This window comes from Leptodactylus fuscus, chromosome 2 (genome assembly GCF_031893055.1).
Source record: "Leptodactylus fuscus isolate aLepFus1 chromosome 2, aLepFus1.hap2, whole genome shotgun sequence".
Classification (NCBI taxonomy): Eukaryota; Metazoa; Chordata; class Amphibia; order Anura; family Leptodactylidae; genus Leptodactylus; species Leptodactylus fuscus.
In genome coordinates, this window is record NC_134266.1 from 60,839,923 (window position 1) to 60,863,794 (window position 23,872).

The window sequence follows — 23,872 nt, forward strand, 5'->3', positions numbered from 1 at the left end:
TAAGTAAGGAACCAACTGTAAATAAAATAAAATTTCTATACTGTACTGTATATTTTGCAGTAGTCCTCCATAATGGAGAGTGCAGCAAGTCTGTGCTGTTGACTAGTAATTTCCATTACTCTATAGATACTGAGTCTGTGTACAAATGTCATGAAATTATCTCAAGGTCCGTAGGCCTGCATAAAAGTTTACGGTTCGATATAGGAGATAGCCAACACAATCTTGATTTTAATCCCCAAATCAACCTGGTTATTGTGTTATGTTTCACTTTAAAATTCCCCTTAACCTGACCAACAACAGGTAGTCATGCTAAGTGACATAACTAAAGTCTTGTGGGCCCCGATGCAATCTTTTGTCCGGGGCCCCCTACCTCATCCCTACAGTGAATTCTTGATAGTGATGGTTACAGGTGCTAAAGAGCTTAATCCACCTTAGTGTGGTTAGGGGTAATCTGTGGGTCTCCTTGGTTTATGGGCCAGATGGAAGTTGCAATCTCAATACTGATACCAATGCTCATAGGCTCCCTAAGGCTCTTGGGCCCCGATGGGACTGCACCCCCTCAAGTTATGCCCCTGGTCATGGTGGGAACTCTGGATATCTTAAGGTCTAGTTGTTAATCTACTGTTTATGAAGAGGGGTGGCCAGTTCCCTTTCTTTATATTTCACCCTTTACCTTTTGTCCTCTAATGAACCCATCTCACTTCTTTTTTGCAAAACTTCCCTTTTCTTCCACAACTGTAAATCGAAAGATGGTACTTCAATATGGGCCTTACTTTGTGGATTCTCACACTTAACCCTTTACCACCGGTGACATTTTTCGATTTTCGTTTTTGACTCCCCGCCTTCCAAACCACATAACTTTTTTATTTTTTCCATTCTCAGAACTGTATGAGGGCTTAATGTTTGTGGGACAAATTGATCGCCATGATGCTTTTATTATATATTTATTATTCTGTACAATGTACTGGAAATCTGGAAAGAAAATTCTGAATGGGGTAGATTTGAATAAAAACTGCATTTGTGCAACTTTCTTAAGGGCTTAGTTTTCAAATCGTTCACTCTGTAGCCAAAACAACATGTCACCTGAATTATAGGTTTCGATACGATTCAGGGGATACCAAACTTATATTGTTTTATTGAAATTTCAACCCCTTAACATAAATCTAAAACTTTGCAAAAAAATGGGTCCATTTGCACAAACCTAGTTTTTGTAGCTGTGTGTACAGGCCAAATTTAAGAGCTGCAAATGCTGGAGCGGGTCCTATACCTGTCCGCATCTGCAGCGCAGCCCATTCAATAGAATGGATGGGTCAGTGAAGATTGCGGATGACATCCAGATAACAATACGGGTTTCATCCATGCCATTTTCACTGACTTGCAGACTGCACTGGGACTTGTTATTAAAAGTGAATGTCCTGTTCACTCTTGCTGCAGATTTATTTATTTATTTATTTTTAAATGTAGATTGTGAGCCCCAAATAGGGAACACAATGTACATTTTTTTTCCCTACCTATCAGTATGTCTTTGTAGAATGGGAGGAAATCCATGCAAATACAGGGAGAACGTACAAACTCCTTGCAGATGTTGTTCATGGTGGGATTCAAACCCAGGACTCCAGTGCTAACCACTGAGCCATCGTGTTGCCCCACTCTTTCTGCAGATTGTAAGGTGTGAGACGCTCAGACGATTAACCTCTGGGTGTAATCTGCGAGTGAAAGCCGCAACAGAAAGCTGAAGCTCTGTTTCGGCTTTCTATTGCAGGGAGCCATACAGACGGAAAATGGAGAGGAATCTGAGGTGCCTCAATACTTCATCGTTTTGTGTTGTGTGAACAGTCAGCACCAATTTAGATTAGAGTATAAAAAAAAAAAAAAAAAAAAAAAAAAAAAAAAGATAGATTAGAGAATCTTTCCGGATTCTGACCGACCATGACTGTGCAGACCTAAGATTTTACCAAACTCGCAGCGTTCAGCCAATTTTGCCGTAATGTGACAAGACAGTGCAAAGTCACCAGAACTAAACATTCACTGTCTTCGAATTCATCATAATAAAATCATCACAAGTAGGATTAAAATCAGTGCGGAAATCTTGATTTATTTTACTTTAGCAATCTCTACTACATAAACCACTGGCATGACAATTGCTTGTTGTGGATATTACACTAAACAGAGAATCTTTTGTTAAACTTGCATTTGTAGATTGACGCCTATATATTGAAAATTGCTGGCTTTGTAGCAGGAGAGTTTAATGAATTCATGGAATTGACGTAGTGCCCCCCACTGGTCTAGGAGCAGCCTGGCCTATTTCTGAGTTACAAATAAGCCAATACACGACAAGCACATGTATGTCATGTTATATTTGCAGTGAGCTATTTTTGATAATGTGATGGCTACAATCCCTTCTCAGTCTAATAGCATAAAGGGTGCGATTTTCCTGTTTTTTTTTTAAACTTCTTTTTCCCCAGAAATAGCCCTGTTCAAGTAAATTACTTTTAATCCAGAATACCATGACAGGTTCCGGACCAAAATACGGGTAGCCGCGACTGAATGCCGGTGCACTCTACTCTGGATTAGGCTGAATGAATGGGCCTAGTCGGGAGGAGGGAGTATCTTCAGGCTGAATCGCGAGGTGAATCGGCCTGAAGAATGAGCATGTTGCTTCTTTTTTTTCGGGAGCCAGAAGAAATGGCTCCCGGAAAAAAGAACTGACCGGCTCCCGTTGAAATCAAAACTCTGATGAAATTGCTGACTTCCACAGAATAGCTCAGCAGTTTAAAGTGCTATCCAACACCCCCCCCCCTCCCTTCCCCTAGCAGTTGTCCAAAAACTTGGATTGGACATACAACTCAGATTCGCGATTCATCTTCATTTTCTGCGCCCTGGCCAAGATTTGGCTTTCTGCTGCCCCGATGAATTAACCCCATCAGCAGGGAGACTTGCCCTGTAGCCGATTCAAGCATGACGTTTATTTGGTTTGTGCCGATCTCTGCCTCCCATGGAATCAAAATTAGCGGCAGATTCTGCTGTGTGAATGGGCCCTTACTGCTTATCCTTCTGTTCTTATAGAAATAAATATGCCTAAAATATTGTAATCCTACTCACAGATAACATCACTAAATTTACTACAACTTATTATGTGACATTTCAGAAGTATTGATAAAATGGTGGCACCATCTCCTTTTGGCCAAAGCGTAAAGGGTGATACATCCTACTCTCTTACACTTTGCAATGACACAATCGTGTAGTCAGAAATATATCTCAAGTTCTTAGTATTCCAGAACTAGGAAAAGGGAACTGGGTGCCTTCAATACAAACTGCGGAAGTAAAACTACAGAACTACAAGGCAAGTTCTTACATCAGAATGATGGGTCAAAATCATATTGCGACAGGAGTACAAACCATATAATGGTGAATGTAGGCATTGACAATGGCCATCTAGGATCATCACCTACTGTCTGTATCACGCACAGGAATAGAACAAGAACAGTGTTAAAACAAAACAAGCTGACAAATGGTGAATAACTGCAGTAGGTAAGAAGATAGCAGCCAATGCCTAGAAGAAGATTCAGAGGTCAAGACCTACGTAACAGATATAGGCTGGAACAAATAACTTGAATCCAGTACATGTCAAGGGTTATCATGGTTACCTGTACACCATCACAAAAACCTACTGCATGTGATAAGCAGCTGACAGTGTAAATCCCAGGAGATACAGACCTTTTTCAATCTAAGGGCCTATTCACTTGTGTATGATTGACACAGATTTGAGCTTGGCCTTATTCACTTATTCAATTTAAAACACGTTTTCACACATTGGTTTTTTTTCATGGTCTGTTAAAAAAATAAACTGTTAAGAAAAATAAGACTACTTCTATTTTTGTCCGTTTTCATGGGGTCAACAATAGACTTAAGTCTACATGGAATCTGTGAAAATGGGTCACACATAGCTGCAAAAATAGACTATGTCCATTTTTGACAGACGCTAAATGGCCACGGTTTTGTGAATATAGCCTAGTACAAAAGGGAAAAAAAAAAGATTTACTTAGGCTTTGTTCACACTTCCATCAGGCTTTTATCAAGCTTTGTGGTGTTTTCGACTGCAAGAATAGCGCAGTTTACACTGATATTCTTGCCAAAACTGTCTGTGGCAGCAGTGAAGGCTTTTATAACCTTGCAGTAAATGGTCACTTACTTTTCAGACAACTTAGTCTCATTTAATAGAGCGTGTAATTCTGGGCCCCCAGGTAATCGCAAATGTTGTCTAAAAAAACTTCTCTAAAGTTCCTGCCACTTGAGTCTCCCTTCTAGCCAATTTGCAGTTCATTCCCTGTCGCTAGAGAAGTCCCATCCATAGATGGTAGATGGCTTCACACTGAATGAAAAGAGGACTCGTCTGTCTTCACACAGTGCATGAGAGGAGGAGGGCCGATTCCCCTCACAGGCCTGCAAGCTGCTTTCTTTTGCACGGCACAGCTTACAATGTGAGAAAAGTCTTCTATCTACTATTGGCTGCTTGGTTGATTACAGATGAGATATTATTCACAGACAGCAAGCAGCTTTCCTGACTGTGCTCATACATTGCTCTATCCCTGCGTCATGTCTGCATGTATTTGTTCTATATTTGCAGTCCAGTGTTCCTGGGTCTCCTATATTATGTTCATGTGGGCTTATCTCAGCTATGTGTTTGCTATTACACAGTTACTCCTTGCAAAATATATGTAAACAAGCAATTAGTAGTTATAATGGATAGATGGGGGGGGTCATACTGCTCTTTATTATATACACCCCTGCCTCAGAGACAAATGTAAAATGAGCTGCAGCCATAATGTGCTTATTAGAAGCCGAAAAACTGATAGGACATCATTTATGAAGGCTTATACAGCCATAGACTAGACTGGCCAGCATCACCCTGCAGATAGTTAAACTTTTATGAAACTCAGTCACTCTTTAGAGGCAGTGTTCACATTTTTATACTTTCCTTTCTGCTGCTAGTCAACTGTGAACTGAAACCTAACCAACTCATCAGAAGTCAATGATTTAGGATATGTTAGAGCAGATGACAACGCATCCATCATGAATCTTGTAAAAATAGGAGTATGAACAGAGTCTCACAATCCAGAGCTGCCAACGGCTTCTTATTAGAAGCAAGAAGCTTATGGAGTCAATGTTGGAAATGCACAAGAGCACATATTTGACATTGTTATTCACAGGCCAAGTCCTTTTCTACAGCAGTCCAAGCCTTACTGTGGATCTGACAGGGCTTCCTTTGAAATTGGCTGTAATACATTAGCTTGTGCTTCATGAAAGCTGCCGACATACAAGCGAAATCTGACCAGTTACATTAGCCAGACAGAGACTCAGAAGAATGTCCTTTTGGCCTCCGTATAGCAAGTATACCACAAAAAAAGTATAGAATAGTGAAGTAGATTAGGCTATTCCAAAAAATGCTATGTAGTGAAGAAACATACTATATTTTTACAATGGGACGTTATGGGCAATGGATGCAATTATATGGTATCTTATGGAGACATCCTGGCACATAGACACTCAGACAAAAAATAACTAAGCGCACCAAGGAAGAGTTGTTGGAATTGGATGAAACTTTCCATATGTGAATGTAATGATGATATATGTAAGTGATTACAATATTAGAGGGAAAGGAGAATGTTATTGGTAAAACTGTATAATTGAATGAAAACTCTAGTACCCTGTATCTAACCTAGGTACAGTCAAATGTGGGGACATACATGTTTTATATGGTATCTTGCAAGTCCAGCGAGGTGGCAGCTGCGTCTGTAGATCCTGCAGACTTGTAAGTTGCCAATGCAGGCATCCCAGCTGGTAACTTGGCAGGCCATGGAAGTGTTGCAATCTGGCAGGAAATTTCTGGGAAACCCCTGTTTCTGAGTGAGCATTAGCTGCTGAAAAGTTCCAGTTGGAAGCTCTGCCATTAGAGGCGACACATGCGGCTGCAGGATGTCCTGCACATAACACTAGCATTTGAGTCACTCTGTCCCAGGTTCCGCTTAAAATCGTCGGAGAGAAAAGGAGGACTTTACTCTATGCTGGTTTCAGGACAAAATTGTCGGAAACCCAGCGGACCTCATGTGTAACCGCTTTTTAAGGAGACAGGGTTTCTATCTTACTTCTGCTAACCATTTGGAAATGGTCCAGGCTTAGATAGAGGTGTGTAATGAAGGCAGCATCTGTGTATGGACAGTGTTCAAGGAAACGGAGGGAGCTGCTCATGCTTGCTGGTGGGTCAGATGATCCTCTCCACTGGTGGTCTGTCTGGGCCTTTGTGTATGTGCCCTCATGTAACCTCTGCTCCCAATACTTCCTAACAGCTAGGTCAGAATGGCTAGATGGCAGGCAATTTATTTAAATGACCATCCAGCTTCCCTCTTAGTCTGTCAACTGGACAAAATGTTTTCAAGTGCATTGTAAAGGCATATCTAGCAGTTAATCTCCACACCAAGATGTACACTACCCAAAAGTAGCCTTTGAGAGTCTTTTTATATGGCAGTTGGGGAAGTACTTTTACACCCTCTTGTATCAAGACCCAGTGTCAAACCAATATATACAGCCATTAAAAACATTAGCAATGGAAATGAAAAGTAAAAGTGGAGGATTATGCTTCCCTTATAGAACAGCTCACCTTGTAGAACTGAAACAATTTTAGGCAAGGTAGCCAACGTGCACTGAAATTTGCTCTTCCATCTAGTTTTTTTGAGTCAATTCTCACTAACCTTTTAAACTGTTTTTACCCTTACTACTGTGTAAGTGTTTCTAATTAGTACATAGTGGTGCAGAATCACAAATCTCTGTATCATTCATCAGTGAAGAGTTTCTAAAGCTTTGATGACAACATGCCGCTAAGCAGTAACAGCCCTCCCCGGTCCTTAAAGAGGACCTTTCACTCTCAGTGCGAAAATCCTCCCCACCACCCCCCATGTGAACGAGCCCTTAGAGCGGTCACTGGTGGGGTCTTTAATATAAGTATTCAGACACTTATCACCAACCCTGTGGATAACTGATACAAGCCCATCGTGGCACTATACCTGGGAGATGAGAGGAAAATCAGAAACTGTAAATGTAAAATATCTTTGGAACAAGGTTTCTCCTTTTATACCATTTCTTCAAAAGTCAATGAACGTGAAATCTGAGACAAAGAAGTAACAATTCCCTTTGTTTTTCGAATATAAAAAGTTCAGATCCGATAACCACATGTAGCTAAATTACATTATTTTAGAGCGATCTATGCTTTAGTCAGCAATTCCAAGTGCTCTGTAAGAAACCACTGTCCTTATTTCACTCCTGTCCTAAGAGGAATGATCCTGTTGAGGCTGCAGACTGATCTCAGGTCATGTGACTGAGCAAAGAATCAATGTGCTGCAGATAAAGTAGGACTTGACCTTGTGACTACCTAAGCGCTCCTCCACATACACCTTCCTGTGCAAAGCAGCATTTGCAAATGTCATGAAGACAAAACAGTAGTTCATGTTGTTCATCTGCTTTGATTTTAGCTTTTCCAAGAAGTTGTCTATGTAACCCCATTAAAAACGTTTGATCTTCAGTGTATGAACTAGACCGCAGTGCCATAATGTCATGTGTTGGCATCAACCAACTGCATGCAAGGTTATGACACTGAAGACCCAACATCATTGTACCCTACGTGTGAAAGAGTCCAGGGAACGAAAGATGAATTTTAGATATAGGAGCAAAAAAGGTCTATAATTTACAAGATTATAAACAGAAAACCTCTTACGGCTCGTTCACACGGGGCAAGAGAGGGTGGATTTTGTCACTGAATCCACATCAGAATCCGCCCCCTCACAATGGAGGTCTATGTAGACCGCTAGCTTACTCTTTTCCGTGAGCGACAACAAAAGAAGCAAGCTGCCCTTTCTTCAGGCGGATTCCGCAGCTGACTCAGCCCTAGCGTCCGCCCCGCAGCAGCACCCTCCATGCTAGGTCCATTCATTTGGGCCTACTCCGGAGCGGGAAACCGCGACAGTCGTGGCTGGCGCATTTTGGCCCTATTGTGACGCGGCTTCCCATACCGCCCATGTGTAAACTAGCCCTTACCTGTGCAAGCAAAAAAGGCAGCTACAGTTCATTTTATGTGAAGGTTACAGCTTGGTATGAGGTTCTAGTAGGTACAGCAGTCCCTAGAAGTAACAATTTTGATTGTAATGGATAAAAAGTTTGATACGGTTCATAGTTAGCCCCTAGCCCCCTTAGGACACATTCACCCACAATGACCCTGCTTCTGGCTTTTCGTCATGGAAAGTCAGCAGTAGGTTTTTCTGCTGTAAAAAAAAAAAAAAAAAAAAAAATGCCCTACATAGGTTAAATGCTCGGGGGAGACTCACAGTACAGGTGACCTGTTTGTTTATGTCTCAGCACACAGAGGTGTAACTTAAGAGTGCAGTCACATTCAGGCCCAGGAGCCTTAGAGGGCCCCATAAGGTGTCTCCACCCAATATGAGGAGGCAGGTACTATAAACAATACATGATGTTTGGGGAGCCTGGCGCCGATTTTGAATTGAGGCCCATGAATTTGATGTTACACCTATTTGGTAAAATCTTATCCATTTTGCTGTTACCATCTTTACAACATATTGCACAAAAATCGCCAATGGGTTTACTCAAATTCCACCAAGGCAAAAACTATCTGGATTTTGCAAAGTATTCATCACATGACCACATGGTTGTGCGGCAGATTTCTCTCGATGCTTTGCAAAGGGGAGAAATCTGCAGTGAAAACCCACGGCATAAAAAGACAGGCTGTAGCTTGAAAATATACATTGCAGGTCACTGTACACAGAGAGAGGGGTTTCTGAAATATTGTCCCCTTTGCTGCTACTGTAAAATGTAGCAGATGTTCTGTCCACAAATCCATGCTGGTAAATAAGCTGTGAACCAGTCCTGTGTGGACATGCCCTAAGGGGGCGTTTACACTACCGTCGGTGTCCGACATGTAGTGTCCGCTCCTAGTGTCCGCTCAAAATCTGTCACGGACACTAGGAGCGGACACTAGATGTGTCCGTGACACCTGTCATTCACTTGAATGGGCATCGGGTGCGTTCTTTTGCACTCCGTGCCCGTCCTTCCCTGTCCGCAAGAGAAGATGTCCGACTTCTCAAGCGGACAGAAAAACCCTGCATGCAGGGTTCTTCTGTCCGCTTAAGAAGTCGGACATCTTCTCTTGCGGACAGGGAAGGACGGGCACGGAGTGCAAAAGAACGCACCCGATGCCCATTCAAGTGAATGACAGGTGTCACGGACACATCTAGTGTCCGCTCCTAGTGTCCGTGACAGATTTTGAGCGGACACTAGGAGCGGACACTACATGTCGGACACCGACGGTAGTGTGAACGCTCCCTAAGGCTTAGGTACAAGGCAATGTGTTACTTCATAAAAAGTTCCATAGGAGATGGCTAGCAAATATTAAATTGTAGTCACAGAAAACATATTGGTCGCCATTCACAAGTTGCATGTGACTTTTTTTGTAATAGACTTCAATAAAAATCATCTGTGACTTCACCTCTGAAAAAAAAAAAAAAAAGTCATGCAACAGTAAGTCGCAGACAAGTCACGCAACATGTTACTGTGTAACCCTAGCCTAAAAGTCAATTCACATTCTGCAGATTTCCTGTGTGGATTTTGCATAAAAAGTCTGCAAACAGTCACAGTACAATACACGTAGATGGGGTTTCAAAAAACTCATTCACATGTAGCAAAAATCATGTGCACAGAACAGAGGGCATTCTGCAGATGTCGGGCTGTCAGCCTCTGCAATGCATAGGGTAAGACCTGAACCAAAATATAACACAAATGGGGCAGATTTGCAGCACAGTCAGCAATGCAAAAAGTATGTAACCTATTGATAAAAAGATACACCTATGAGTCCAAGACCATGTTCATACTTTCAATTTCGTTTCCTCTGTTTATCCCAAATATTGATCAACTTTAATGGCAAATACTGAACCAAGACTAATAAAGTAGATGAAATGATAAGGTGCTGGTGACATTTTAAAGATTATTTAGCTTGTTTTAACTCCTTTTCTGATTTTCATAAACTTCTATGCTGCGAAATATACACCAGACCTGCTTCTCAGAGATCCCTGACTTTGACCTTCGTGACCTTTAACTATTTACCAGATTATCAGACTGGTCACAGAGAGGTCAGACAATTGCGGCTATTTGCCATAGATTTTCAGAATGGGAATGATTCATGTCTGTCTAAAACCAATCCCAATGCCGACTACATCCACATGACAGTGGAAACTGGCCGCATGACGTCCGTTTTTTAACAGCAGCATTAATTTCACGGTCAGTGAATGGGGGCTATTCCCATAAACTTTATTTTAACAGACCGTTGTCACAGACTATCAAAGTATAGCTCATGTCCTATTTTCGTCCATTTTCACAGGTCTCTCCATATGCTGAAATGTATTGCAGATCTGTGAAAACAGGTGCCCCTTGGATGAGAGATGGTTGTACGCATCTAACCTGAGTCTGCCTATACAGTCTAGTATAATAGAATTCCAGTAATAACAGCTTATCACCTATGGGAGCTCCAAATGCTGAACTCCCTGGTGTTCCCATACAGAATTAAGGCAATAACGGGGCGTACGCTCAGCTTGCCACTCCACCAGGACGGGAAAACCAAAGAGTCAGTCCCCAATAATCATTAAGTTTTCCCTTATCTTGGTACAACTCCTTTAAACAAGAATTCTGAAGCTTTAGGGCTCATTCACACGGGGCAAGAGGGGGCGGATTTTGATGCCGAATCCACCTCAAAATCCGGAAAAAAGAAGTGAGCTGCCCTTTCTTCAGGCGGATTTTGATGCGGGAAGCCACGTCAGAATAGGACCAAAATGCTCTTGCCACGACTATTGTGACTTCCGACAGTTGCGGCTTCCCGCCCTGGAGTAGGCCCAAATGAATTGGCCTAGCCCAGAGGGTGCTGTCGCGAGGTGGACAAAGTCCTGCAAGTTTTACTTTTCTCTCTGCACAAAAAATGTAAACCGGGCCATACATGGAAATTAGCCTGGGCTTTTTACTATGTGTACTCTCAAAAGTGCTGCAGTTGTATATATAGCTTTACACTTTACCTGTTCACATTAATGACCATCTTTGTAAACCAAAAATGGCATGAGTTCACCAGAATGTGTGAGTTCATACAGAGGAGGTCCCAATTCCACAATGGAGGTCCCTCTACAATATACTTATTTCTTAACAGAGCATATGAACAGGAGATATCTTTATATGACAACCGCTTTCATTGCAGTAAGAGAGCCGTGGATGAAATACATATCACCACTGATGAAACAGGAGTGGATGTGCACCATATTACATACCAGTTACATTCTCCTACAGATCCGCACAATGAGGACGATGGCCCTCTATGACTCCTTACACGGCCATGTTATAGTCTTAAAATATATTAGAGAATAACTGCAGTTATAATAGTCATATGATAAGCAAACATTAATGTTTTGCAGCCTTTCCCTTACAGCAATCGTTGGGCTACGATGATGCAGAAAAGGCTGCCCTGCCACTTCCCCAGCATATTCTGCAGCCCCCACTCCAAGAGCTCAGATTTCTGGCTGTGCATGAGCAGGAAGTTGGTTAATAAGGATTGCCCTGTAGTGTCTGCCCTTCCCCCAACTCCAATGTACTCTGGAGGGCTCTCCCAAGAACCAGACATAGCAGTGAAAGGAGGGAAAGAGGAGAGGGTGGGGGTAATCTGTGCCACCCCCCATTCCACCCCCTATACATCTTGGCTGGAGGAATAAATAAAAAAAAAAAAAAAAAAAAAAAATCATTAAAACCTACAAATAAACAAGTGTGCAGCAATGCGGCTGTGATATGGAAGGAGAATGATAGCACTGAATAATATTCACAATACTGCCTGGACTTTGAGCTTCTATACCCACTGCAGAGAAGAGACTTTGATCGGCACTGAATGTATGTACACAACACGCTGCATACCATGTGCTGTTATGAAATCATCAACAGGCATACAATGTATACAGCCAACTGTAATCCACAGCAGCGGTCAGACTGAAGCCGCCAGTGCCACTAGATCCGTGCCATGTCTGAGATGGTTAATCTGTTGCAGCAGACAGCGGTGGTTTCCTTGACATCACCACCGATGACTCGCATACAAATGTGTCTGCACTACGGATAGGATGTAAAGGAAGAATGTATCGACACTGTCACTCGTACAAACTGGAGTGTCATTACAACAAAAGCCTCCATTATGGTTGTGTGTGCGGTATACAAGCAGAATATGGCGATAACATAAACTATATAAACTGTGCCAAATACCAAATCTATTGCAGGTCAACATATCACCCTGGTAAATGTCGCATAACAATATAACTTAAAGAAATTTAAAAAATAAAAAAAAGAGTAGTGTTGAGGCTTTGTAGATGTCAGTAGAGATGGCACACAGTTATCTACCAACGCAGAAACCAGTGTGCCCCATATATATAACTAGATGATACAGCGTAGAGAGCAGGATCACATGCTCACGATGCAGTAATGGGCGGATGACAGAATTGCTCTGAATATTTGTAACATAGGAAGGGAGTGTTACCATCCTACTGAACAGGCACCTGCGAGGGCGTGATCCTAGGGTTATTTACAGGGGAGGGCTCCGTATAGCTCACAGCTACTAAAACACTGCTTCAACCACATTCACAACTTGCATAAAAAAATATTGCTTTAAAAAGGTGGCTAATATCATTTCTATTGTGTAAACGTATACAGAGTTTCTGAATACTGGACATATATGAAATAGTTATCATGGGGACAGATATTATTTTGGATTGTATGTTATTAATTCTAATAATCCTATCAGACAGCACTGGTTTAATAAGTAAACAGCTCCAGTCAGTGATCTGTCTGGTAATATGGGTGTAATAATGAGACACTACAGTCAGTGCTCTGTCAGGTAATATGGGTGTAATAATGAGACACTACAGTCAGGGCTCTGAAAGGTAATATGGGTGTAATAATGAGACACTATAGTCAGTGCTCTGTCAGGTAATACTGGTGAAATGAGACACTACAGTCAGTGCTCTGTCAGGTAATACGGGTGTAATAATGAGACACTACAGTCAGTGCTCTGACAAGTAATATGGGTGTAATAATGAGACACTACAGTCAGGGCTCTGTCAGGTAATACTGGTGAAATGAGACACTACAGTCAGTGCTCTGTCAGGTAATACAGGTGTAATAATGAGACACTACAGCCAGGGCTCTGTCAGGTAATACTGGTGTAATAATGAGACACTACAGTCAGTGCTCTGTCAGGTAATACGGGTGTAATAATGAGACAATACAGCCAGTGCTCTGTCTGGTAATAAAGGTGTAATAATGAGACACTACAGTCAGTGCTCTGTCTGGTAATACGGGTGTAATAATGAGACACTACAGCCAGTGCTCTGTCTGGTAATACAGGTGTAATAATGAGACACTACAGCCAGTGCTATGTCAGGTAATACGGGTGTAATAATGAGACATTACAGTCAGGGCTCTGTCAGTTAATACTGGTGAAATGAGACACTACAGTCAGTGCTCTGTCAGGTAATACGGGTGTAATAATGAGACATTAAAGTCAGGGCTCTGTCAGGTAATACTGGTGAAATGAGACACTACAGTCAGTGCTCTGTCAGGTAATACGGGTGTAATAATGAGACACTACAGTCAGTGCTCTGTCAGGTAATACTGGTGTAATAATGAGACACTACAGTTAGTGCTCTGTCAGGTAATATGGGTGTAACAATGAGACACTACAGTCAGTGCTCTGTCAGGTAATATGGGTGTAATGAGACACTACAATCAGTGCTCTGTCAGGTAATATGGGTGTAATAATAAGACACTACAGTCAGTGCTCTGACAAGTAATATGGGTGTAATAATGAGACATTAAAGTCAGGGCTCTGTCAGGTAATACTGGTGAAATGAGACACTACAGCCAGGGCTCTGTCAGGTAATACTGGTGTAATAATGAGACACTACAGTCAGTGCTCTGTCAGGTAATACGGGTGTAATAATGAGACAATACAGCCAGTGCTCTGTCTGGTAATAAACGTGTAATAATGAGACACTACAGTCAGTGCTCTGTCTGGTAATACGGTTGTAATAATGAGACACTACAGCCAGTGCTCTGTCTGGTAATACAGGTGTAATAATGAGACACTACAGTCAGTGCTCTGACAAGTAATATGGGTGTAATAATGAGACACTACAGTCAGGGCTCTGTCAGGTAATACTGGTGAAATGAGACACTACAGTCAGTGCTCTGTCAGGTAATACAGGTGTAATAATGAGACACTACAGCCAGGGCTCTGTCAGGTAATACTGGTGTAATAATGAGACACTACAGTCAGTGCTCTGTCAGGTAATACGGGTGTAATAATGAGACACTACAGTCAGTGCTCTGTCAGGTAATACTGGTGTAATAATGAGACACTACAGTTAGTGCTCTGTCAGGTAATATGGGTGTAACAATGAGACACTACAGTCAGTGCTCTGTCAGGTAATATGGGTGTAATGAGACACTACAATCAGTGCTCTGTCAGGTAATATGGGTGTAATAATAAGACACTACAGTCAGTGCTCTGTCAGGTAATATGGGTGTAATAATGAGACACTACAGTCAGGGCTCTGTCAGGTAATACTGGTGAAATGAGACACTACAGTCAGTGCTCTGTCAGGTAATACGGGTGTAATAATGAGACATTAAAGTCAGGGCTCTGTCAGGTAATACTGGTGAAATGAGACACTACAGTCAGTGCTCTGTCAGGTAATACGGGTGTAATAATGAGACACTACAGTCAGTGCTGTCAGGTAATACTGGTGTAATAATGAGACACTACAGTTAGTGCTGTCAGGTAATATGGGTGTAATGAGACACTACAATCAGTGCTCTGTCAGGTAATATGGGTGTAATAATAAGACACTACAGTCAGTGCTCTGTCAGGTAATATGGGTGTAATAATGAGACACTACAGTCAGGGCTCTGTCAGGTAATACTGGTGAAATGAGACACTACAGTCAGTGCTCTGTCAGGTAATACGGGTGTAATAATGAGACATTAAAGTCAGGGCTCTGTCAGGTAATACTGGTGAAATGAGACACTACAGTCAGTGCTCTGTCAGGTAATACGGGTGTAATAATGAGACACTACAGTCAGTGCTGTCAGGTAATACTGGTGTAATAATGAGACACTACAGTTAGTGCTGTCAGGTAATATGGGTGTAACAATGAGACACTACAGTCAGTGCTCTGTCAGGTAATAATGGTGTAATAATGAGACACTACAGTCAGTGCTCTGTCAGGTAATATGGGTGTAATGAGACACTACAAGCAGTGCTCTGTCAGGTAATATGGGTGTAATAATAAGACACTACAGTCAGTGCTCTGTCAGGTAATAATGGTGTAATAATGAGACACTACAGTCAGTGCTCTGTCAGGTAATATGGGTGTAATGAGACACTACAAGCAGTGCTCTGTCAGGTAATATGGGTGTAATAATAAGACACTACAGTCAGTGCTCTGTCAGGTAATATGGGTGTAATAATGAGACACTACAGTCAGGGCTCTGTCAGGTAATACTGGTGAAATGAGACACTACAGTCAGTGCTCTGGCAGGTAATACGGGTGTAATAATGAGACACTACAGTCAGTGCTCTGTCAGGTAATATGGGTGTAATAATGAGACACTACAGTCAGTGCTCTGGCAGGTAATACTGGTGTAATAATGAGACACTACAGTCAGTGCTCTGGCAGGTAATACTGGTGTAATAATGAGACACTACAGTCAGTGCTCTGTCAGGTAATATGGGTGTAACAATGAGACACTACAGTCAGTGCTCTGTCAGGTAATATGGGTGTAATAATGGGACACTACAGTCAGTGCTCTGTCAGTGTAATATGGGTGTAATAATGAGACACTACAGTCAGTGCTCTGTCAGGTAATATGGGTGTAATAATGAGACACTACAGTCAGGGCTCTGTCAGGTAATACTGGTGTAATAATGAGACACTACAGTCAGTGCTCTGGCAGGTAATACTGGTGTAATAATGAGACACTACAGTCAGTGCTCTGTCAGGTAATATGGGTGTAATAATGAGACACTACAGTCAGGGCTCTGTCAGGTAATACTGGTGAAATGAGACACTACAGTCAGTGCTCTGTCAGGTAATACGGGTGTAATAATGAGACACTACAGTCAGTGCTCTGTCAGGTAATACTGGTGTAATAATGAGACACTACAGTCAGTGCTCTGTCAGGTAATATGGGTGTAACAATGAGACACTACAGTCAGTGCTCTGGCAGGTAATACTGGTGTAATAATGAGACACTACAGTCAGTGCTCTGGCAGGTAATACTGGTGTAATAATGAGACACTACAGTCAGTGCTCTGTCAGGTAATATGGGTGTAACAATGAGACACTACAGTCAGTGCTCTGTCAGGTAATATGGGTGTAATAATGAGACACTACACTCAGTGCTCTGTCAGTGTAATATGGGTGTAATAATAAGACACTACAGTCAGTGCTCTGTCAGGTAATATGGGTGTAATAATGAGACACTACAGTCAGGGCTCTGTCAGGTAATACTGGTGAAATGAGACACTACAGTCAGTGCTCTGTCAGGTAATAATGAGACACTACAGTCAGTGCTCTGTCAGGTAATATGGATGTAATAATGAGACACTACAGTCAGTGCTCTGTCAGGTAATAATGAGACACTACAGTCAGTGCTCTGTCAGGTAATATGGATGTAATAATGAGACACTACAGTCAGTGCTCTGACAGGTAATATGGGTGTAATAATAAGACACTACAGTCAGTGCTCTGTCAGGTAATACGGGTGTAATAATGAGACACTACAGTCAGTGCTCTGTCAGGTAATACGGGTGTAATAATGAGACACTACAGTCAGTGCTCTGTCAGGTAATACGGGTGTAATAATGAGACACTACAGTCAGTGCTCTGTCAGGTAATATGGGTGTAACAATGAGACACTACAGTCAGTGCTCTGTCAGGTAATAATGGTGTAATAATGAGACACTACAGTCAGTGCTCTGTCAGTGTAATAATAAGACACTACAGCCAGTGCTCTGTCTGGTAATACAGGTGTAATAATGAGACACTACAGCCAGTGCTATGTCAGGTAATACGGGTGTAATAATGAGACATTACAGTCAGTGCTCTGACAGGAAATATGGGTGTAATAATGAGACACTACAGTCAGTGCTCTGTCAGGTAATACTGGTGTAATAATGAGACACTACAGTCAGTGCTCTGTCAGGTAATATGGGTGTAACAATGAGACACTACAGTCAGTGCTCTGTCAGGTAATAATGGTGTAATAATGAGACACTACAGTCAGTGCTCTGTCAGGTAATATGGGTGTAATGAGACACTACAAGCAGTGCTCTGTCAGGTAATATGGGTGTAATAATAAGACACTACAGTCAGTGCTCTGTCAGGTAATAATGGTGTAATAATGAGACACTACAGTCAGTGCTCTGTCAGGTAATATGGGTGTAATGAGACACTACAAGCAGTGCTCTGTCAGGTAATATGGGTGTAATAATAAGACACTACAGTCAGTGCTCTGTCAGGTAATATGGGTGTAATAATGAGACACTACAGTCAGGGCTCTGTCAGGTAATACTGGTGAAATGAGACACTACAGTCAGTGCTCTGGCAGGTAATACGGGTGTAATAATGAGACACTACAGTCAGTGCTCTGTCAGGTAATATGGGTGTAATAATGAGACACTACAGTCAGTGCTCTGGCAGGTAATACTGGTGTAATAATGAGACACTACAGTCAGTGCTCTGGCAGGTAATACTGGTGTAATAATGAGACACTACAGTCAGTGCTCTGTCAGGTAATATGGGTGTAACAATGAGACACTACAGTCAGTGCTCTGTCAGGTAATATGGGTGTAATAATGGGACACTACAGTCAGTGCTCTGTCAGTGTAATATGGGTGTAATAATGAGACACTACAGTCAGTGCTCTGTCAGGTAATATGGGTGTAATAATGAGACACTACAGTCAGGGCTCTGTCAGGTAATACTGGTGTAATAATGAGACACTACAGTCAGTGCTCTGGCAGGTAATACTGGTGTAATAATGAGACACTACAGTCAGTGCTCTGTCAGGTAATATGGGTGTAATAATGAGACACTACAGTCAGGGCTCTGTCAGGTAATACTGGTGAAATGAGACACTACAGTCAGTGCTCTGTCAGGTAATACGGGTGTAATAATGAGACACTACAGTCAGTGCTCTGTCAGGTAATACTGGTGTAATAATGAGACACTACAGTCAGTGCTCTGTCAGGTAATATGGGTGTAACAATGAGACACTACAGTCAGTGCTCTGGCAGGTAATACTGGTGTAATAATGAGACACTACAGTCAGTGCTCTGGCAGGTAATACTGGTGTAATAATGAGACACTACAGTCAGTGCTCTGTCAGGTAATATGGGTGTAACAATGAGACACTACAGTCAGTGCTCTGTCAGGTAATATGGGTGTAATAATGAGACACTACACTCAGTGCTCTGTCAGTGTAATATGGGTGTAATAATAAGACACTACAGTCAGTGCTCTGTCAGGTAATATGGGTGTAATAATGAGACACTACAGTCAGGGCTCTGTCAGGTAATACTGGTGAAATGAGACACTACAGTCAGTGCTCTGTCAGGTAATAATGAGACACTACAGTCAGTGCTCTGTCAGGTAATATGGATGTAATAATGAGACACTACAGTCAGTGCTCTGTCAGGTAATAATGAGACACTACAGTCAGTGCTCTGTCAGGTAATATGGATGTAATAATGAGACACTACAGTCAGTGCTCTGACAGGTAATATGGGTGTAATAATAAGACACTACAGTCAGTGCTCTGTCAGGTAATACGGGTGTAATAATGAGACACTACAGTCAGTGCTCTGTCAGGTAATACGGGTGTAATAATGAGACACTACAGTCAGTGCTCTGTCAGGTAATACGGGTGTAATAATGAGACACTACAGTCAGTGCTCTGTCAGGTAATATGGGTGTAACAATGAGACACTACAGTCAGTGCTCTGTCAGGTAATAATGGTGTAATAATGAGACACTACAGTCAGTGCTCTGTCAGTGTAATAATAAGACACTACAGCCAGTGCTCTGTCTGGTAATACAGGTGTAATAATGAGACACTACAGCCAGTGCTATGTCAGGTAATACGGGTGTAATAATGAGACATTACAGTCAGTGCTCTGACAGGAAATATGGGTGTAATAATGAGACACTACAGTCAGTGCTCTGTCAGGTAATACTGGTGTAATAATGAGACACTACAGTCAGTGCTCTGTCAGGTAATACTGGTGTAATAATGAGACACTACAGTCAGTGCTCTGTCAGTGTAATATGGGTGTAATAATAAGACACTACAGTCAGTGCTCTGTCAGGTAATATGGGTGTAATAATGAGACACTACAGCCAGTGCTCTGTCAGGTAATATGGGTGTAATAATAAGACACTACAGTCAGTGCTCTGTCAGGTAATACGGGTGTAATAATAAGACACTACAGTCAGTGCTCTGTCAGGTAATACGGGTGTAATAATAAGACACTACAGTCAGTGCTCTGTCAGGTAATACTGGTGTAATAATGAGACACTACAGTCAGTGCTCTGTCAGTGTAATATGGGTGTAATAATGAGACACTACAGTCAGGGCTCTGTCAGGTAATATGGGTGTAATAATGAGACACTACAGTCAGTGCTCTGTCAGGTAATACTGGTGTAATAATGAGACACTACAGTCAGTGCTCTGTCAGGTAATATAGGTGTAATAATGAAACACTAGTCAGTGCTCTGTCTGGTAATACAGGTGTAACAATGAGACACTACAGTCAGTGCTCTGTCAGGTAATAATGGTGTAATAATGAGACACTACAGTCAGTGCTCTGTCAGTGTAATAATAAGACACTACAGTCAGTGCTCTGTCAGGTAATACGGGTGTAATAATGAGACACTACAGTCAGTGCTCTGACAGGTAATATGGGTGTAATAATGAGACACTACAGTCAGTGCTCTGACAGGTAATATGGGTGTAATAATGAAACACTAGTCAGTGCTCTGTCTGGTAATATAGGTGTAATAATGAGACACTACAGTCAGTGCTCTGTCAGGTAATAATGGTGTAATAATGAGACACTACAGTCAGTGCTCTGTCACGTAATACGGGTGTAATAATGAGACACTACAGTCAGTGCTCTGACAGGTAATATGGGTGTAATAATGAAACACTACAGTCAGTGCTCTGTCTGGTAATACAGGTGTAACAATGAGACACTACAGTCAGTGCTCTGTCAGGTAATAATGGTGTAATAATGAGACACTACAGTCAGTGCTCTGTCAGTGTAATAATAAGACACTACAGTCAGTGCTCTGTCAGGTAATACGGGTGTAATAATGAGACACTACAGTCAGTGCTCTGACAGGTAATATGGGTGTAATAATGAAACACTACAGTCAGTGCTCTGTCTGGTAATACAGGTGTAATAATGAGACACTACAGTCAGTGCACTGTCAGGTAATATGGGTGTAATAATGAGACACTACAGCCAGTGCTCTGACAGGTAATACTGGTGTAATAATGAGACACTACAGTCAGTGCTCTGTCAGTGTAATATGTGTGTAATAATGAGACACTACAGTCAGGGCTCTGTCAGGTAATATGGGGGTAATAATGAGACACTACAGTCAGGGCTCTGTCAGGTAATACGGGTGTAATAATGAGACACTACAGTCAGTGCTCTGTCAGTGTAATATGTGTGTAATAATGAGACACTACAGTCAGTGCTCTGTCAGGTAATACTGGTGTAATAATGAGACACTACAGTCAGGGCTCTGTCAGGTAATATGGGGGTAATAATGAGACACTACAGTCAGTGCTCTGTCAGTGTAATATGTGTGTAATAATGAGACACTACAGTCAGTGCTCTGTCAGTGTAATATGTGTGTAATAATGAGACACTACAGTCAGGGCTCTGTCAGGTAATACGGGTGTAATAATGAGACACTACAGTCAGTGCTCTGTCAGTGTAATATGTGTGTAATAATGAGACACTACAGTCAGTGCTCTGTCAGGTAATACGGGTGTAATAATGAGACACTACAGCCAGTGCTCTGTCAGGTAATACTGGTGTAATAATGAGACACTACAGTCAGTGCTCTGTCAGTGTAATATGTGTGTAATAATGAGACACTACAGTCAGTGCTCTGTCAGGTAATACGGGTGTAATAATGAGACACTACAGCCAGTGCTCTGTCAGGTAATATAGGTGTAATAATAAGACACTACAGCCAGTGCTCTGTCAGGTAATAATGAGGCACTACAGTCTGTCAGGTATTGTGCGCTCATAGTATCTCTGGTTTTTCGCCGGTGTGTGCCGGTTCTACCATCACTCGGAGTATTGGGGGAGGTTAGGATACGTGCAGAGTTCGCTGAAGGAGGAAGGGGAGCAGTGCAGAGGGGGGAAGTGGTACGACCGGGGACTGGCTGCTGGGGAGGAGGAGGAGGGGGCTGTGAGTTACGTGGATCATGCTGTGTGCGTGCTGCCCAGTTTGGCTCCGCCCCCTCTGTCTGTCTCTGGGTCCCGCTCAGACTCGCTCTACCTCTTCCCCTCCACAGGGCGTGTCTCCAATGCACGTGGGGGAGAGGCGGGGCTAGACACGTCACCAGTCTCACTTAACCCCTTCGGTGCCGTCTGTACGGTCTAAGCCGACAGGCGGCCGCTAGTCTATGGCTCCTGGGCAGAGTATTACAGCGGTCAGTGTCAGTGCAGTGTGTCACATGTCAGGTGCTGGGGCATCACCTACACACGCTGACCGCTACACGGCAGAGAATAACACCAGAGAGCGCTGTGCCCGGCAGTGAGCAGGTTAAGGGGAGAGGCCGGCAGGAGTCATATGACGAGTCCATGTCATGCTATTATGCAAAGTGCTGCTGGATTAATGCCACCGCCCTGCACTGTAACTCCGGCTCCTTCTAGCACAGGCAAACTGCAAAAATAACCAGGGCTGCTGCGACACTATCACAACCTGACACTGTGCAGCCAATCCTAAATCAGGGCTTGGAACCCTGCAGACAGTCATAGACCAAACCATTGATCCCCCAGAGCTGTAACCAGTGTCTCCCCAGTTACTACAACACTATACACTGCATTCTGTCCAGCTATCAGCCAATCATAAGGCAGTGCTGCAACCAGTGTCTGCTACTGTGTAACACTGCATCCAGCAACCAATCACACCCGGCACTGCAGCCATCACCGGTAACGGTCACCGAGCCCAATCCCCGGTGATCACTACAACAAAGTAACACTGCATCCAGTATACAGGAGCCAATCAGGAGCCAGCACTGCAGCCTGGCCATGGCTGGGCAAAGCAACAATGCATCACTGTAACAACCGAGCCCTACAACCACTGTACAGTGCCCTCAGTCTACCACACAGCCCAGATCCAGGGGACTACCCCCAGCACTACATGCCCCCCAGTGTCCCAGCACTCACCACGTGTCCTCTGCTGCTGCTGCTGGGCTTGCCATTCCAGGAACAGGGCTGCTTGTAGTAGTGTCTCCAGGCTCATGTCTCTAGCAATCCTCTATGTCTTCTCTGCTTCCAGGAATCAATCACACATACAGGGGGCTGTGCTGAGTGTCCTCACCCTCCTCCACTGGGCAACCAGGTCCTTAATCCTACATACAAGGCAGCCACAAGACTGAAATGTCACCCCGATCCCCCCACAGATCTTCCAGACAAGAAAAGGGCTGCAACAAGATGGCGATGAGTAACAGAAACACAACAAGAAAAAAAGGGACTCACAGAGCTGTGAGCTACTACTGGCTGCTGGGAAAACCCGGACACTGGAGGAGGGAGGAGTAGGCACTGCCTGTCCTGGAAGTATCCTTAGTGTGCACACTGCCAGGACAGCGGCTTCCCCAGCCAGCAGGGCTCTGCACTATAGATGGATTTCCTAAAATTGTGCATATTGATCCCAACTGTAAATGACAACAATTGTGCTTGACTGTTTGCCGAAACTCTGAGAATCTCTACCTGGGCCTTGAATTTTATTAAAAAAAAACACTACCCATTACTAAAAAGAAAAAAAAATGCCCATTGATCTCTGTAGGATTGGGGGGGGGGGGAGGAAACCCTGCATTGTTACTTTATTAGCGCGCAAGATGTGGAATTGCTGCGGATTGTGCAGGTAATAGTAGAAAGCTAGTGGGCTATAAGATCCCTGACATGTCAATCTATAGTGGGGACTTTCACTGCATTTATCAACCCTTCTCAGGATTGAAATCCAAAATGAATCCACAGCAAACTCTGGCTATGGGCCAAGAGACAAAATTATGGAAAAAAAAACTCATTGTCTTCCCCTAATAAATCTATAGGGAAAATGCTCACGATTATATAATATTATTAACATCCACAAATGAACTTGCTGCAGTGTTCATAAACCCATACGTTGTTTAAAACGCATTTTTTCTGTAGGTTTTTTCCCACAATATATGGATGAGATAAAATGCAATCTCGCTTACTTTACTGGTGCTGTAAAATACCACATTCTATTCGCTGCTTTTCTGCACCGACTCAGTCCCAAGATAAATATATGATAAAAACAATGAGAGAAATTCAACATGATATTGAGGCGCATGTTTGGTGCAAGGCCTTTTTCGTGCGCTTCAAGCCCCAATCCGCGTCTCACCCACCATATTCTCCAAACGGTGTTACGGGGCAGCCAATTTATTAAAGCTCACACCAGTTTCCTGG

General features: G+C 42.8%; 1 protein-coding gene across 2 annotated transcripts in view; it reads right to left on the minus strand.

The window, feature by feature from the left end:
• Window positions 1-22,897, minus strand: part of MNT (MAX network transcriptional repressor) — a 66,476-nt gene extending 43,579 nt beyond the window's left edge. For both annotated transcript variants that reach the window (XM_075263850.1, XM_075263849.1), the window contains exon 1: window positions 22,610-22,897. In XM_075263850.1, coding sequence (XP_075119951.1) covers window positions 22,610-22,685 — 76 coding nt within the window. In that variant the 5' untranslated portion in view covers window positions 22,686-22,897. The remainder of the gene's footprint in view (window positions 1-22,609) is intronic.
• Between the last annotated feature and the right edge of the window lie 975 nt (window positions 22,898-23,872).